The sequence below is a fragment of the Botrytis fragariae genome (assembly GCF_013461495.1).
Source record: "Botrytis fragariae strain BVB16 chromosome Unknown tig00000061, whole genome shotgun sequence".
Taxonomy (NCBI): Eukaryota; Fungi; Ascomycota; class Leotiomycetes; order Helotiales; family Sclerotiniaceae; genus Botrytis; species Botrytis fragariae.
This window is the reverse complement of record NW_023500994.1, coordinates 1,482,365-1,499,747: the sequence shown is the minus strand read 5'-3', so window position 1 is coordinate 1,499,747 and position 17,383 is coordinate 1,482,365. Positions and strand designations below refer to the sequence as shown.

At 42.4% G+C, this 17,383-nt stretch overlaps 6 protein-coding genes across 6 annotated transcripts; 2 read left to right on the top strand and 4 right to left on the bottom strand.

The window, feature by feature from the left end:
• Positions 1–592: 592 nt before the first annotated feature.
• Positions 593–1,057, bottom strand: Bfra_008566 (putative 3-dehydroquinate dehydratase protein; the record flags this gene model as incomplete). The annotated part of the gene is made up of 1 exon (XM_037338925.1): positions 593–1,057. The coding sequence occupies one exon, from the start codon at positions 1,055–1,057 to the stop codon at positions 593–595; it is 465 nt and encodes a 154-aa protein (XP_037192231.1).
• A 3,036-nt stretch (positions 1,058–4,093) lies between these two features.
• Bfra_008565 (uncharacterized protein) lies at positions 4,094–5,686 on the bottom strand (the record flags this gene model as incomplete). Its single annotated transcript, XM_037338924.1, has 1 exon — positions 4,094–5,686. The coding sequence occupies one exon, from the start codon at positions 5,684–5,686 to the stop codon at positions 4,094–4,096; it is 1,593 nt and encodes a 530-aa protein (XP_037192230.1).
• A 1,603-nt stretch (positions 5,687–7,289) lies between these two features.
• Bfra_008564 (putative ring finger protein) lies at positions 7,290–8,974 on the bottom strand (the record flags this gene model as incomplete). Its single annotated transcript, XM_037338923.1, has 5 exons — positions 7,290–7,523; positions 7,575–7,834; positions 7,921–8,246; positions 8,302–8,618; positions 8,705–8,974. The coding sequence occupies 5 exons, from the start codon at positions 8,972–8,974 to the stop codon at positions 7,290–7,292; spliced, it is 1,407 nt and encodes a 468-aa protein (XP_037192229.1).
• Positions 8,975–10,583: 1,609 nt separating this feature from the next.
• Bfra_008563 (putative 3-dehydroshikimate dehydratase protein) lies at positions 10,584–11,618 on the top strand (the record flags this gene model as incomplete). Its single annotated transcript, XM_037338922.1, has 1 exon — positions 10,584–11,618. The coding sequence occupies one exon, from the start codon at positions 10,584–10,586 to the stop codon at positions 11,616–11,618; it is 1,035 nt and encodes a 344-aa protein (XP_037192228.1).
• A 2,023-nt stretch (positions 11,619–13,641) lies between these two features.
• Bfra_008562 (uncharacterized protein) lies at positions 13,642–14,162 on the bottom strand (the record flags this gene model as incomplete). Its single annotated transcript, XM_037338921.1, has 2 exons — positions 13,642–13,956; positions 14,040–14,162. 2 exons carry the CDS (start codon positions 14,160–14,162, stop codon positions 13,642–13,644), a joined length of 438 nt encoding a protein of 145 aa, XP_037192227.1.
• Positions 14,163–15,131: 969 nt separating this feature from the next.
• Positions 15,132–16,194, top strand: Bfra_008561 (putative phosphoglycerate mutase family protein; the record flags this gene model as incomplete). The annotated part of the gene is made up of 3 exons (XM_037338920.1): positions 15,132–15,310; positions 15,501–15,604; positions 15,704–16,194. 3 exons carry the CDS (start codon positions 15,132–15,134, stop codon positions 16,192–16,194), a joined length of 774 nt encoding a protein of 257 aa, XP_037192226.1.
• Between the last annotated feature and the right edge of the window lie 1,189 nt (positions 16,195–17,383).

The following is a 17,383-nucleotide window of genomic DNA, read 5'->3' as shown; positions in this document are numbered from 1 at the left end:
GAGCATGAGCTATAACTTTGGTAGGGTCTTTTCCTCTAGGAACATACTTCCTGGAGGGTTGAAATTGATAGGATGATAAAGCTACAAGCCAAATCCGAGGTCGGGCCTATACACTTACTTCGAAATGGCCGTTGTGACTCTTGTTGTCATTGTGAAAATTCCACCATTGTACTGAGGATACATCACTATGCGGATATGAAGCTTGACAAAGAAAATGACATATGTTGCATAGAAAGACCATGGATTTTAGACTTCGGGAATTGATACCTGACGCATACCACATGCTACTAATTTTAGCCCAAAACAGACTTACCCGCTCTCCATTAGCAAATACATAGGTCGAATTGTTGACAACCTTCATTAAAATTTGAGAGGGCTCTCCAGAAATCGGATTTTATACTTGGCTTGGAAACCCGAAATTCCCGGGAAAGCTGAAGGTCTCTCTGACAATAACTACCACTCGGAAGTTGATTCAACTCGTCTCCATCAACTGATTGCAATGTTCTTTAATATTTCGTTATTTGGCATCCCACATATTCAAATATACACTTGATATCATGCTCTTCCGCATCCAATTTTAATCGTCCCCCCCTCACGCTTTTGGCTTCTCCTTCAAACACCCTACACACCACTCCACCGCTGCTCTGTAGCCATAAACGCCCAACCCACAAATAACAGCTTCCGCCTTATCACTCAAGAAACTCTTATGACGAAATTCCTCCCTCTTGTGCACATTACTAATATGCACCTCCACAAATGGAATATCAACACCAGCTAATGCATCTCGCAGCGCTATGCTATAGTGTGTGAAAGCACCAGGATTTATAACAATAGCATCGGTGCCGTCAGTACGCGCTTCGTGAATACGATCGATGAGCGCACCTTCCCAATTAGTTTGGAAGGATAGAAGAGTGACGGAGGGTGTTAGAGAGGAGAGATAGGTGGTGAGAGAAGATTCGATGGAGGCGAGGGTGTCATAACCATAGATGTGGGGCTCACGAGTCCCGAGGAGGTTGAGGTTTGGACCGTTGAGGAGGAGGATCTTTTTGACAGCCATTTTGGTGGTATTTGATAGGAGGTTTCAATTGATGGTTTGCAGTTGTTTATTTGTTTGTATGATGGTGAGCATGAAGTGGAAATGAGATATATGGAGAAAAGAAATACAGATTACTTAACCTACGCTATTCAACGGAGTTGCTTTCATCCATTCTTGAAGCTCGGAATACTATGCCGACTGTAGTGACTTGTGTTTCTACTGCTTGAGGTTTGTGTATTTTGGTGGAGGATTTGCACGGAGGTTGATTGCGGAGAATAAAAATGGGTCTCGGATAAGAACTTACCCCTCGCCTCAGCATTGTGGGGGTGGAGAATATAACCTTTGTGTCTTGTGAAATCAACCTCATTTGGACAGCATTCTTTTCTTCGAGTACCTATGTAGGTACGAATGGTTTCTTCTAATGCATTAAGTGGTTGGAAAGATTCCCTGCCCTGTTCCTAAGGAGATCATGATTGATCCCCAAACATGACAAATAACAAACAACAGCTCCTGTGGTATCTATCCATGAATCAATTCACTACTCATCCATGCAGCACATCGAGATTTTTTCCTATCTGTCGATATTTAAGAGACGTTGATCTTGTAACTGATTGAGACAATCACTTCAACCGCTTCTCAGCAACTCTAAATATGGGTGTGCCCAGGGCTCGAGGGTCTGGTAGTCCTTCTTCGTTCTTCAAACTGCACCTTCCGATTCCTGAGATGGTACTATCCGATGCCCAAATGAGCTCTTATACGATGCTGTATTTAGAAAACGACAACAAGATTCTATTATTCGTTTGATAATAATGATAAGTATAGTGACAAAAGTTGCAATTTGACAATGCTCGTATTTCCCAGCGTGTGATCTCTTGATCATTCTCTCCCGAAGTGGTGCTTACCGAACTTTCAAATTTGGAGATGAAAAACTGCTGTGAAGTGACTCTGATCCTTTCCCATTGCTCTTTGATGCCTCTGTATGGGTTCTTTCTTAAGTTCTGGGTTGAAGGACAAGAAGTATTTATGCTGTTCTTCTACAAATCTTTTACGCAAGCGAGAAAGCTCATACGCTCTAGTAGGGCAACGTGGTCTCACTTATTTAGGTGGTAACTCCGCATACACTACGTGTCTGTTCTTCTGTCACTTAGTGAATCGTATCTTGAGAGGCCCCGATCAAAGGAATTCCACCTAAATATACCACGTGGAAATGTGAGCTACCATTAAGCAAAATGTCGTACATGATGCAAATCTATTCGGTTACCAGGCTAGATTGTGTATTCAGCCCGCCTACAGCGCATGTATAAGAAATTATTAAACGCCTATAGTTTTGTTTGGAGATTGGCTGTGAAGTGATAATGGCAAGTGTACTTGTTATCATCCCATAACTCTACTATCAACCCTATTGTTTTTGTTGTCACTCTACGAAACTCTCTCAGTTGATCCAGAGAGTATGATTCTGAGAACAACGGGGTGAAGGTCAAACACGGCGTGCTTTCCCGTTTATTCATGCCGCGCCAAATCACGCCATCTCATCCACGCACCAGTGGTTAGATAGTGTCATCCTTTTTAGAGTTTGCAAATGGACAATCGTTCGCAATTATGAACAAACAATCTACACCCGAAGTTTATATGGGAATTCCCGGAGCTAAAACCAAAGGATAAATGCCCTAGCCTCAACGGTCAAAGCATGCTCCACCTAAGTGCATGATTCGATCTTCGGGGACTTGATAGTGAATCACTAAAAGTGGCAAGTGCCATCAGCGTATCTTCCGAGCTAGAAAGCCAGCGCAAGCATGATAAAAGCTTCCAGCCAAGACAAGAAGTGCAACATACCACTTAACTCTTCACGTGCTGCGAGTGGTGGTGCAAGTCTGTATCATATGAGCATAGTGATATCAATAAGCACCAAATTGGTTGATCATGGTAGCCTTGGCTTTATGAAATTATGTGATGATACAACTTCTCATCTCAGGAGTTCGTGTAGGTTTTGTGAGAACAACACCACCAACCGAGTTGGAACGGCAATAAGAGACATTGGAATATTGGTTCGGATGATGTTCAAAATACACGGTAATCATCACTGTTAACGATTTCGATATAGTAGACACGTCATCTTTACTTGATACTTAAAATAATCATCTGAAAAGAAATATCGAGCAACTAGTAATTGGCTCGCAAGTGTTAAAATATAGCAGTACCAAAATACACTAGCAAATCGACAACAAAAATGAAAATATAGGCGGCCAGTATCTTTTTAACCAACAGACAAGATCTCCATCCAATATTTCACAACGCAAAAGCTTCTCGTTTTTCATCCCTCACACCACATCTCATGACGATTGACAGCAGCTGTTCTAATTATCTATGTCAAGTAATACAAATCTCATCTCAACTTGAACAGTTTTAAATAATTGAAGTAACCGAGAATCACTGATACTAAATGGATCCCGCATTCGGCGCAGGACAAAGGCACCTCGAGAATTATGTCGGCTTTGAACAAAATGCTACTGTGCAGCTTCACAGAAGACTTAGATATATGTGATCTCGAGAATTCGCTTGGGGCTTTGTTCTCTGCGGACATCCAGTGTTCTCTCCAGAGTTCTTTTCGACGAAGCAACTGTCCACGATCTTCTAGATCAAAACAAGATATTCCTCATTGTCGGGGACTTTTTGAATTATCTACACAGCCAGAAATAAGTATTGAACTTGCTGCTCAGCCAAACACCCTGGGTGGTTCGAGCTCAATAGGTGTTGCTTTCTGAGACTTCATATGTTCGAAAGAGAACAGCATTTTAGAAATCAAAATCACCATTTTAATGAAATCACTGTTGGAAACCGATGTTCTTGAGTAGGTAATCTATACCCTAAAATTTCTATTCATTATTCATATACAATGACCTAAAAAACAAAATAAACAGTCTTTCAAAATCTCTGGTATCCTGCCCTCTTTTTCCTAACCCCTACTTCCTCCCTAACCACCAACCCAACCCAAAAAAGAAATAAAATATCTAATAAAACTACAAAGTATCTTTGCTCATTGTACTGCGAGACGCTCAATCAATAAGCCGTCCCAATCGAAAATCCAAAAGGACCCTTCCCTTTCTCTTTGCCCCGCTTCGAACCCCCCTTACTCGCACCACCATCATAAACACTCGGACTCAGCGTCATAATGCTCATATCACTATTCGTATACGTATGCGTTGGTCTCGTTACCGCCGCCGGGTTTGATTTCGGTAACGGCGGGGGTCTTTCATCCAACGTGAAAATAATTTCTTCTCCTTCCTCTAGATCTCTTTCGGTCGAATTTCGTGTGCTATCTTTTGAGAATTCTTTCGATTCGTAAGAAGAAGATGCCTGAGATTGTCGATAAGAAGGCATCATGCTTCTCAATCTTTCACCGATTCCCATACTCATAATACTCCTCGCGCCACTTCCTCTCCTTTCTCCCGCCTTCTGAGGCAAGTCTCTGGGAGTAAATAGAACGCTGATACTCTTACTACTCCTGCTTAATCCACTCTCACTCGCTCTAAAAGATCGTTCTCTGTCTCTTCGCTCTAATTCCGCTTCGGCCATTCTCATCTGGTAATCCATTTCTGCGATTTCCTTTTCAATGTCGATGATATCGTGTGTAGAATAATTATCTTCATTACCTCTTTCGTAGTTTCCTTCTACATAATCTCTGTTGATAACTTCTTCTTCCGGGTTAGGGGTATATCGTGAAATATATTTCTCGTTTGGGGGTGAGGTTGAAACTGAGGAGTGTTGAGTAGCGGGATAATTGTATGACGTCCCCGGATGTGGAGCTCTATAACTTCTTGGTCCCTTTTCCATTCCACCAGCACCATAGTATCCATTCCCACTCCTATTCTGTGCATCTCTCATATCGTTCTCGTTTTCCTTTTCCCGCTTTATCCTCCTCTTGGAAATAAATCGATAAACCAAAACACTAATAACACTACTCGCAAAACTCGTTCCAAGAATCAACACGACTGCGACTGTCATTGGCAAAGTTGTCGCCTTCGAGAATTGTACCGCCGACGTTGCATCAGCCAATTGACTGGAAATAGCCCACGCACTCTCCGTCGCCGCAGCACCTTTAGCTAATGCCGCTGCTTGAGCACTATATGTTGCCAGAGCGGCCGCAGAAATAAGAGATGCCGATACTGCTGCGAGCTCTGAGCTGGCGCTTGCTTGGGCGTTTATCACTTCCGAACTCGCGCTTGCCAATGCTGCCGAGGCGGATGATTGAACTATGGCAATGGCACTAGAAGCGCTGGCATCAGCGGCGGAGATGCTAGCTTGTGCCATGGAAATACTGGCTGCAGCGGCTGTGCTAAGAAATGTTAGTTGGTCGGATACGTTGGATGCAACGTTTGAGGAGACAGCGCTGGAAACAGCGCTGGAGGCTGAAAGAATATAGCGATTGCATTCTGGAAGGATTGTGAGAATGCCTGCGATTTGAGCGAGTTTAAGGCCTGGTGGCGTTGTAACTTCGGGTTGAGTTGGAGAAGTAGGTGATGATGTGACGGTTTGAAGAGTTGTTGAAGCAGTAGATATTGGTGCGGGCTGTGGGGTTCGACGAAGAAGAGAAGCATTGCATAGTCCTGTTCCTGTCGCGAAGACTAAGAGGGAAAATTGAGTAAGGTGCATGACGTCCTCGAGTAGTCTGAATTGTCAATCAGTTTTAATACTCCAACATCCTGACGTGAGTGTAGAATAGGAATGAGATCTTACCTTGGTATACTAAAAATTCAACTACATATGTGACCAGCACCATTCCAATCCATCTAATCTAATCCACTCATTAATTCCTTTTTTCTGTCCCGCAGTTCTCGATTTCAATACTCCATTAACATGTATACCATACATCAAAAGATTACAACCACATCAACCAAAGTGACAGAAATCGCGGGGGGAGGACAAAGCATACAGTAGTTGAGGCCGCGTGCAACGTCCACACCTACGAGTAATTCTTTCGACGTGCATAACGTACACGGTTGGGTTTCCTACCCGCGATCATTCTTAGGCTAGATCGCGCGTTTCATACCAACGGTATTCACAGAATTTGCCTTGTCAAATGGTCGCAAAAATGCAAAAATGCAATGGTGATGTGAGAACTTCGCATCTTGGTTACCACTAGTCTGTGCGCGAAGTGTTTGGGAATATCGTCCAATCGGGACTCGGGGTAGAATCTGATGAAGAACTAATTCATGTTATTGTGATCCGATTGTATCCTTTATCAAGCCTGTTGTTTATGATTATCGAAGGAAATATCATCGAGAGCTTGTTGTGGGCGCTAAAGAGAAGACTTCATTAGAAGTAAAATTTCAATCGCTCAAATTGACAAAATCTAAGCAAACAAATATTCAAAATCTTTACAAACAAACCCCAACTCAAGTTTTAGCCTATTACAAACCTTAATCCCCAACCAGTTCCCAATCCACATTTCTTTTCTCCTCATGCACAATGAATTCACAATGGATGTATGAAGTTTCGGGGTCAAGGTTCACAAAGGAAGTAGAAACACGCACGGATCTCACTAGTGCGACGTTGTCTCGTCACGAAGCGAATTATCATGTCCAAGCCCCTGGGACCAGACTAAACCAGAGATTCAGTAATCATTCGATGGTTCTTCACTACTTATGGAAAGAGAGTTGAGTTTCTTTCTCGGATTATTGTGCCGATATTCTTCTTACTTTCTTGGGATGGAGAGACGTGTGAACTTCATGGTGAAAAAGATTGGATAAATACATTACCTGCTTGATGAATTTTTATTGCATAATTTAAAAAGCTTGGACTATGCCTTATTTCATCCTTTCGAAATGAAATTGAAAGTCGGAAAAGGCTGGAAGTGCGTTCTTCGATTGCCAAGTAGGCCTTGAGATCCCGTTGTCGCCACAGTCTTTGTCAGGGGTGTTTAAAGTCACCTCATATCAACACAGCCTCGAAAGACGGTAGCAATGATATGCATTATATCTACCCGTATTGTAAGCTCTTGGCGAAACTCACTGAAAAGAGCCATCGTTCATGATAGTGATAATAATATGCATCGTCTCTCCCGCTACTCTGGAAGCTATTTAAACCCACCGAAGAAATTCCATCAGTTATGGTGGTAATGATATGCATCATCTCTGCCGTTGTTAAAAAAATATCAACGAAACCCAACGAAAGACGATCATGCAGCAGTTTTGGTTTCGGAATAACATCGCACTTGCAAATTGTAGACGTGTGTAGAAACACACATGATAATAGCTTACTCCTCTCGAAGTCGTTTGAGTGGATTCGGAATGTTCAATCCTAATGCTTCTGTCGATTCCGTTTGTTTGGAAGGCTCAACTGGTTCTTGAGGTTGATTGGGTCTCTTCGAATCTTCTGTAACATTTGGTTCAAATGAATGCTTAAGATCATCTGAAACTTTTGACTTCGATAGTTGCATTCCATCCGCTGCCTCAGATGGCTTGACTGGTGAATGTGACTGTTTCAAACCCTTTGGAATAGTCGGATTCTATGTTGATTCCGATTCTTCTTGAAAATTCACTTCCTTTATTTCTTTCGGATCCTCCGAAATATTGGGTTCTTTCGGTGCCGGTCCCGCATCCGATTTTTTGGAATCTTCTGATTTTATAGGTTTCTTCGACTTCTTAGGAGCAGATCCACGTCTTCTATCATGTCCAGGCATACCGTTTTCATTCTTCGTATGCCACCGACAGTCTTCCTTATGATGATCATTACCTCGTTTCTTTATCAGTTTGGAATCGGCAAAACAGCACCCACAAAATTCGACGAGGCAATAATCACCTGTTGATTAATCAAATCTCTCAGTCAGCATATGACATTATAAGGTATAACAAGAGTACAATAAAATTCATACAACATACACTCACAAGTCAAATGATCGCAGCCAGATTTCTTTTGGATTCTCATTCCACATTTTGGATTTGGACAAAGTTTTGTATGCTCTGCAATCCATGCTTCAGAGGCTGCTTCTTGTCGAACTCTAGCTTGATTAGAGATGTCGAATTCTGCACATGTGAGATCTCCGTGCCATGGTAGTTTGTGAATGAAGCATGTCTTGAAACCACATGTAGTGCATGTCATCATTGGATCATCTGGTTTTGAGTGTATTTGACCTGATTCGCAGGTAAGACTAAGGCAAAAGGTAAAGTTTGGGAGATGCTGAAGAGAAATATTCAATAATCTTCTTCCGTTTCTGGTGGATACATTAGTTAATATGGTGAAGATTGAAGTAGAAGCGAATGATTTACCTCTCCAAAACCTCCGGTGATGCATACTTCTTTATTTCTGCATCGGAAACCTTCTCTGGACACTCGGGGCATGAAATCTGATTTGAGGCCTTGGTTTGAACTTGATCGTTGATGTGTTTAGTCAAGCATTGATTACAGACCGCTGGATGGTGTGCACACGTGCTACTTATGCGAGTTTGTGGGAACATTTCTGGTGTTAGGTTTTCCATGCAAATCCTACACTCATTGACTGCGGCGAAGATAATATCATCATCAGATTCCTCGAGCTTCGCTTTCCTGGCTGCTGGTTCACCAATGTTTTTTGGTGTGATCGGCGGCTAGAATACCCGAAAATTAGCAATTTCATAAAAGCCTTTGAGGCATTGATATGATATAAAGTATCGGATCAAATGAGAACAACTACCTTCATAGCATCACCTAGCAAAGCTGCGAGAGCTCTGTAAGTACCTTCACCAGCGAACCAGTTCACAAGTGCTTCTTTTTCTCTCTCTCCGATAGATTTCTCGAGCTCAACAAGCTTATGAAGTGTGTCTTCTTTTCTCTCGTTGCCATTCACTTGAACATTATAGCGACGAAGCAGGCGTCTCATGGAGCTTGTCCGATGTTTAGAAGGGGGGCAGCCAAAGATTAAACCGGGAAGATCTGGATGTTTGGGACCCGGTGCAGTAGCCATTGCTTCGGATTTGCTGGAACAACAGCAGGAGGAACTTCTGAGTGATGCAGGGGAAGCTTCAAGATCAGGACGAAGACGAGCAATGATGTGCGAGTAAGTCGAAGCATTTACAGTGTGACTGTAGTTGACCAAAGTACAAAGTGCAGAAGAAGAAGAGTACTGATTTAAATAGGGACAAAGTAGAGAAGTATTTGAATAAGCAGATGTAGATGAATTAGTGAATTGATATGGAGGTCATGCGCTTCCTCCTATCTTCCCCGCACCAGCGGAGTAGACCTCAAGTTGCAGAGACATAAAGCATATATACTATATATTTTTTCTGACAATATTTGGGAGAGTTAAATCTCGGAGTGACTGTTTGGAAGATATAGGGTCACTTCTCTATTTGAATAGAGGTCTGATCCCCTGTTTAATGAATAGAGTCAAAAGAGCCATAAATCGAACCAAGATCAAAAGGAGACATACCTTCTAAAAGAGAAGTCCCTATTTCCCAGTACAAATAAGCGTCAAAAACTTTCCAGATCCAATACCCCATTTTAGGAGCCTGAAATACTGTCGCAACCTCACCATATACACAGCACTCTTCGATGAATCTCAAGATAAGTCCCCTGGGAATATTCTCAACGATGGTGCACCACAAGTCTTCCAACAACCATGGATAACCATCGATGAGCAAATACAATAAGTACGCGACCTTGACTGCAGGTCTCTACGAAAAAGAAAGCAACAGCGACTTCTCACATTCTGAGCGACAGTAGCCGTTGACCCATGTACTGACAAGCAATCCAACGTTTCGTATCCCATCAACCAAAGTTTTCACTCGAATGAGATACCAGTCACTTGACAGCAAACCACCACACGCAATAATCGCCAACGACAAAAAGCTTCATTCCGATTGGCTCCAAGAAATTGTAGCAAAGTTTCTCTGACGAATAAAATGAACCGCATCCAAGATGCCGTTTGCTCTTCGAATAAAATAGGAAAACGACAGCAAAAATCGCGATGGCGATATCGATCAGAACGTATTCGACAACAGCCCTGATATCGACAAGGAATTGACTAGAGAAGCTTGGTGGTTTCGAAACCTCTCATCTCTACGACCATTTCAGTTTTGTATTCTTCCAACAATCCATCATTTCATTTCGTAAATATCGTTCGGCCGCTCAACAAGACAAGAGAATAGCTTGATGATCACATGATGGTATTATGTAAGCTGGAAGGCCGAAACTCCTGCAAATTCCTATAGGACATACAACGACACCCATAGAGCTTGAAATGTTTGGAAAGGGGGGGGGGCGGAGTGTTAACTACCTTGACCTAGGTATTCAGGAGAAAGGAACCAACACTCCTCCCAATCCCTTCTCTCTCAACTATGTGGGGAGACGCTCAACAGCGGCTCAAGTGAGTGTCGTCATAGAGCAGCGTGGGGTCCAGTTCTATAAGTCAAAGCTGGGATAACATCGAAGTAGCACTTCGCATTCAATCAACCTCAAAAAAGCTATCTATAACATCACAATTCCCTTCTTCTGATTCTTCTTCATTTACTATTCCTACTTTCTCCACTGCCCCCAAAAATCATCAAGTAATCCCCTCTTTCTCACCAATAAAAATGGACGGCCTCAAACCCGCTATATCTTCCATGTCACTAGGTCGCGCCTGGATCCATTCCATGCCCATCAAACTCTCCGCCGCATCCAACCACCACATCCTCGGTCTCGAGATATTCTACGAAGATCTCGAATATCTCGCACGGACCGAATCAAACACCGAGACACCCTCTCCAGAAGCTCTTCTCCATGCTGCATCCACCATAAAAGCGCTATGTGACGAGCGAAACATTACTATCATCGGACTGCAACCATTTTCCTTCTACGAGGGCTTGAAAGATAGAAACGAGCATAGAGAGAAGATTGAAAAAATAAAACTTTGGTTCAAAATTGTGAAGATCTTAGGAACGGATCTCGTCCAGATCCCCGCGAACTTTTTACCCCGAGAAAAATTGACGGATGATATGGATATCATTATTTCGGATCTGCAAGAAGTGGCCGACATGGGTGCGAAAGAGGAACCAGCTGTGCGCTTCGCCTACGAGAATTTATGCTGGAGTACATTTTTCGACACGTGGGAATCGGGATGGGATCTCGTGACGAGAGTTGATCGAGAAAATTTCGGGTTGGTTTTAGATACGTTTAATATTGCTGGGAGAGTATATGGTGATCCATCTTCTAGTGACGGAAAAACTGAAAATGCAGAGAAAGCGTTGAATGAAAGTTTGGAGAGATTGGCAAAGACTATTGACGTGAAGAAAGTTTACTATATCCAAGTTGTTGATGCGGAGAAAATGCAAGAGCCGTTAGTAAAGGGGCATGCATTTTGGGATGATGAACAACCTGCGCGAATGAGTTGGAGTAGGAATGCGAGGTTGTTTGCTGCGGAGAGTGAAAGGGGGGCGTATCTACCGATTGAAAAGGTTACGAGAATTATTGTGGAGTGTTTGGGTTATCAAGGATGGGTTAGTATGGAATTGTTCAATAGGTCGATGGCTGAAGAAGGAGATAGTGTCCCAGATGAACATGCTAAGAGAGCGGAGGATTCTTGGAAGGCAATCAAGAGCTGGATCAAGTGGCCGAAACTTGGTGAGTGAGTGGTAAAGCTCTGGACAGAGTATAATCATCTTTTGAGATAGTAAGTGCTTTCTATTCAATGGGGTTTCGCAGGGTCTGAAACAACTCGCACAGATAGGATATCGAATACAGGTCTAGATACATATATAATTATATACATAATACAAACAGTCAACAAGCGCCGCGTAGGAACTTACTCCGCCTAATACAGTAGTATAACAAAACACTCCCTTCAATACTCCAAGTAATTGTGAAGCTCATCAAGTTATCACTAATAGCTTATCGAAATACAAATCTGCCCCTGGCTTATCGATAGAATTCGCAAAATTCAGACAACACGACTCCATATCCCAGCCAAACACTTTACTCCCACTAGCTCCTGTTCGAATTTATCCCACTCCACCACAGCCCCTCTGTCCCGTCATAAGAAGAAGGAAACCATCACCTTCACCTCTTCTAGCAAATACTAGAACTTCACTATCGCAAGCCATACCTCCCATCTTTCCAAGCTAAGTACCATTCCCCTTTCCATGTGTTGCAAGTCTCGTCAATTTCAGCGCATTTTAGCACATCTCATCTCACCGCACAACACGATTTAAGATACACACATCACCTCCATATTACCTCACGCAAATTCATGGTAAGTTAGAGTTACCCTGCTTCTCGTTTACGGGTCGTTGTGCATTTACATCTAACGATCAATGAATTGTCACTTGGAATGATGAGCTATGTTATATATCCAACATTATCGCATCTTCAGCTTGTGTTACACGACTAGGATTCCCCAAATTGTGACGGGTGACATGTAGACGTAATTTGATGAAAGTGGTGGATTGCACGGTAGAGATCGAGGATCGAGGTGTGAGAAGAATGTGAGATGACGCTTATTACTATCAAGGTTCCCTTCTCGCATTTTTGCCATGAGAGATGTGGCAGATTCTGGAGATAAAAGAGCAAGTTATGAGGGGAATACCGAGTAGACGGACGGATTCTTCTTGACATCGGGCATTGACCGGTAGAGAATTCTACCAAGAACTATAGTAGTAATGCTTAAATCATACATACAATATAAAATGGTCAAGGCACGAATGACTGCAATTGCAAACATATAACCCCATTATATCAGTACACTTTGTCAAGATATCTATGCCTAGTGTAATAATGATGGATCTGCTGAGTCCATAATATCACTCTCATATATGAAAATGAGAATTCAATGAATATGCACTTTGAATGAGCAACTTTCTATATAATAAGATGCCAGGGACTGCGATAGAACTGCTTGAACGATTGTATAGCACGCGCATGTAAATTCTAAGGAACGTACTTGCAAACAGCTTGTTGATCATCTCAGACGATATTATCTGCGAAGGCAGCTTCGCATCGTCTCAGTGTTTCATTGATATACAAATCATCTGATGATATTGTCGCGGGAGGTATCATTGACTGTGTAGTAATATCTACATCCTCCCCATGAGTACTAGGAACATTAAAGTTGCTAACTGTAAGCTTCATATTTGCCATCTATCGGAACTGATATGTGTTAATAGCTTGTATCTGATCCAGATGTTCTGTCGGGTAAATTTCCCCAGACACGAAGGTGTTTCGACCCCAATTCCAAAGCTCACCTTTCGGTGCTTGAAAGTGCGAGGTAGTTGGTTCATACAGGATGTTGAACCGGCCAGGAAAGTTTCAGGTGGTTCCTTTTGCGGTGATCGAGGCGAGAGTCTTCTTGCATTCTTTCACGTTTAGATGTAAACTGCTTGTCTCGATATTCGGCCGCCAAGTCCCTTTTCCTTCTTTTCTTGATGACTTGCGATTTCTATGCTGCCGCCCCCATAGTATGGCTATCCCGGCCTGACTATAAATCTCTTCCTCTTTCGTTACGTGATGTATTCGCCATCGTCAATCTCCCTCTTCTCGAGTCCATGAAGGTATCGAAGCTTATAATCAAAGCGTAGCTCCATCGCAAAAGTCCTCGCTACCGTATAGATACCATGCCTCTTCTCCCAAATGCCTCAAATCCCTAAGCATACACTCCCCTCACCACCAAGTCCTCTTCCTCTCTCTTCCCTTTTTCCCCTCTTCAATCTCCGTCTCTACCCCCACCACCCGCAAATTATCCTCCATGTCCACCCTTGTCGTCTTCCTCTCCCCCTCCATCGTCAACCCAACATTTTCTCCCCTCTTCCTCTCCATTCCTCTGGTGCTTTCTTCAACCGTTGCCCCATTCCTCCTCATTTGTGATTCTTCAATTTTCTTTTGCAACCCCATTCTTTTACCCACCAATACTCCTCGCTGTTCTTCGAGATGGGAAATTCGTTCAGAGATTGGGGCCTCGCGGACTTTGCGAATTTGCTTCAAGGGAGATGAAAGGTCAGCTTTTATTTTTGAAGATGTAGGGGGAGTTGAGGTCATAGATCTCAATGAGAGGAAAGTACCTGTTTTTGTTCTCCCTGCGTTTTCAACCCAGCACCATATATTGTGCCCACGACTGTAACTGATGCAATTGCACCCGTCCATACTATCCTTTTCAATTTGAGTACTTGCTGTGACGTTGACATTTTTACGCTGGCCGAGGTACTCAGCAATTGACTAAGTCGTCGCAAAGTTTATCGTTTGGTGATTGACACTGAAGCTCTAGAAAAATCAATCTCGGGTTCAAACTTGACCGAAGATCTTGGACTTTTCCGATTGCCCGATAAAGTAGTCGGTCGCAGTAGGTAGATAGGTAGATAACTCGAGAAACAGAAAATCAAATCCAAACTCCCTTCCAAATTTCATCCATTGATTTTTCTCTCTCTACTTTCTCTTCTTTCTTCCTTCTCTCTCCAGTATTAGTAAGTTTGATGTTTTCCTTCTTCTGTTTCTCTTTCCTTTCCATCTCTTTCACATTCTCATTTCCTCTTTCCTTCCATCGAAACGCCATCTCCATCTCCATTTCCTCACCAATTAACACCACTCCTCCGATTCGCGTTCGGTGTACGGAGTTCACGGAGCTCAAATCGACGTCATTGGTGTCTCGACGTGTAAGTGAGGGGCAGAAATCCCATAGTTTTGGTTTGGGATTGTGTAATAAGCTGCTTGCATATTGATCTGAATTTGTCATTTTTGACCTGTATTGATGTGAATGAATGTTATTTTCTTGGAAAATACTTGGCCTTTTGAGATAATTATTGTTGGATTCTCGAAGTCGAAGGAGCAAGTGAGGCACAGATAATTAGCCAGGTAGGTAGATTCAATTATGTTGGTTTTCTGCACTGCCGCTACTTGTATTTGCGCAGTGAGGGAGAGAGGAGAAGAGGAGAGGTTTGATTTTGGGACTCGGAAGAAATGGAAATGATGTTGGAATTTATCAAAATCGAATACATGCTAATTGAGTCATAGACTTTACTTTATATAAACACGCCGTTCATTTTTGAATACATTATCCCATAACTTAAATCAACAATCTACGCCAAAACAAGCATCCCCTCTACCCCTCAATTGAAAGTCAAAAGACAAATAAACATCACATCACATCCTCCTACACAATGACCACTCCTCGAGTCTTCGTGATCCGTCATGGTGAAACCGAATGGTCTCTCAATGGTCGCCATACAGGCATCACAGAACTTCCTTTAACTGCCAATGGAGAAAAGAGAATTCGTGCAACGGGAAGAGCACTAATTGGTGATGATCGATTGATCGTTCCTAGAAATTTGGCTCACATGTATGTTCCTATCTTCTCTTAGTCTGCCTCCACGGCAGTGGTCCCCGAAGGGCCAGCGGAGCGTCTTTCATTAATTATTGGACTGTTATTCATGGGGGCAAGCCCCCAAACCCCCATTTGCTCGCTGCGCTCGAATATTCTATTTTCTGTTAAAGAAATAAGCCAAACCACAATTCTAACAACTGTCCAGCTATGTCTCCCCACGGAAACGTGCCCAAAGAACCCTCGAGCTCCTCGAAGTAGGATGTGCCGAGAAACTTCCATGGGAAGAACGAAGAAAACATGCTGAATCTGGTGAATATTCGTTTCCTTACCTCGCTCTTCTGATTCCGGGCAATTTTACTTCTTGAATTCTAATATGCACATCAACACCTGCTGAATCCCAAACCCTAGGAATCCGCACATCAGCAAAAGTAGAAATCACCGAAAACATTCGGGAATGGGATTATGGTTCTTATGAAGGAATCACCTCTGTACAAATCCGTTCTGATCGCAAAGCCGCCGGACTTCCCGAATGGGATATTTGGCGCGACGGTTGTCCCGACGGTGAATCCCCCGAACAAGTCACCGAACGGATCGATGCTCTCATCTCAGACATTCGAGAGAAGTACCACGGTCCTGTGATTGGGAAAGATAAAAAGGAAGCGGGACCGGGAGACGTATTGATTGTAGCGCATGGACACATATTGAGAGCGTTTGCGATGAGATGGGTTGGGAAGACGTTACAGGATGGACCGACTTTTTTGCTCGAGGCGGGAGGCGTAGGAACGTTGAGTTATGAACACAAGAGTTTAGAGGAACCGGCTATTTTGCTGGGAGGTGCGTTTATGGTGGATGTGGTTGAGAATTCTGTGGAAGATGAGAAGGAAAAGGAGGGGAAATAAATGAGTGATTTATGAGACTGAGATAGATATTTACTGATATTTGATACTTAAAGAGGTAATTAGAGAGATTTTAGAGCTGTTTAGATAAATCCAATGAATAAATAACATTTCAGTTATTCTTCATCTAAATCCCTCGTCATATAAGAGTTGTTATCCATAGCACACTCATCATAATCTAATCTCCCCAAACACCCCCGAGAAGAAGATAACAGATGACGGTAATGAGAAGACGAGGACCTGAAGAGAATTGTTTGTATGTCGGTATATGTGTAACAAACAAATATAAATTCCTACCCAGTATATCCAACAACAAAGTAGGAGAGGGAGATGGTATAGAGTATAGAGAACCCTGAACTCTGAACCCTGAGATAGAAAGGGGGAGGGGGAGGGGGCAGAGAAAATAAGCGAAGAATACATGTAAAGGGTTTTAATGTAATGCGATGCGATGTGATATAATGCGGTATAACATATTATAATGTAGGAAGGTCTTGTGCTATAAAATGATATCATATAACAATATATCCGAGTATTGTAATACAAGTTTGGATATATGACTAGATAGATAGATAAATTAGTTAATACATTGGACTATCTATTTATCATCTAATCATTTTTCTCTCTAAATTCTAATTATCTACCTACCTACCTATCTATATGATTACTCAACTACCTAATCATCCATGTACTCAAATAACCACATACATACATACATACATACATACATACATACATACATACATACATACCTAACATCCTCACAACAAAAAAACACACAAACTACCAATCCACACATCGTTCCACACAAAACACTATATAATATATCATTTGATTGAAATTCAGTTCATCGCCATAGCCACTGATAGGCTTGGGTATACTCATTTATATAACATACATAAACACCCTTTTCTCCATCCCATTCCATTCTTGCGGATGACCTTTCTTCTTTTTTATCATTAAACCATCGCTGCTCTTCCCTTCCCTTCCCTTGACTTCCCTCGACTTCCCCTTTCAACATATACCACATGCACATTCATTAACGCGCGTAAACAATGCGAACCATTCAACCAAACCATATCGAATCACCCAAGCCAAGTTTAAAACATCCAGTAATTCCATGCATCCATGCATCCATCCTTTATATGCAAGTCGCGGGATATAAAAACGCCGCTTCTATCCTCGCTTCTTCTCT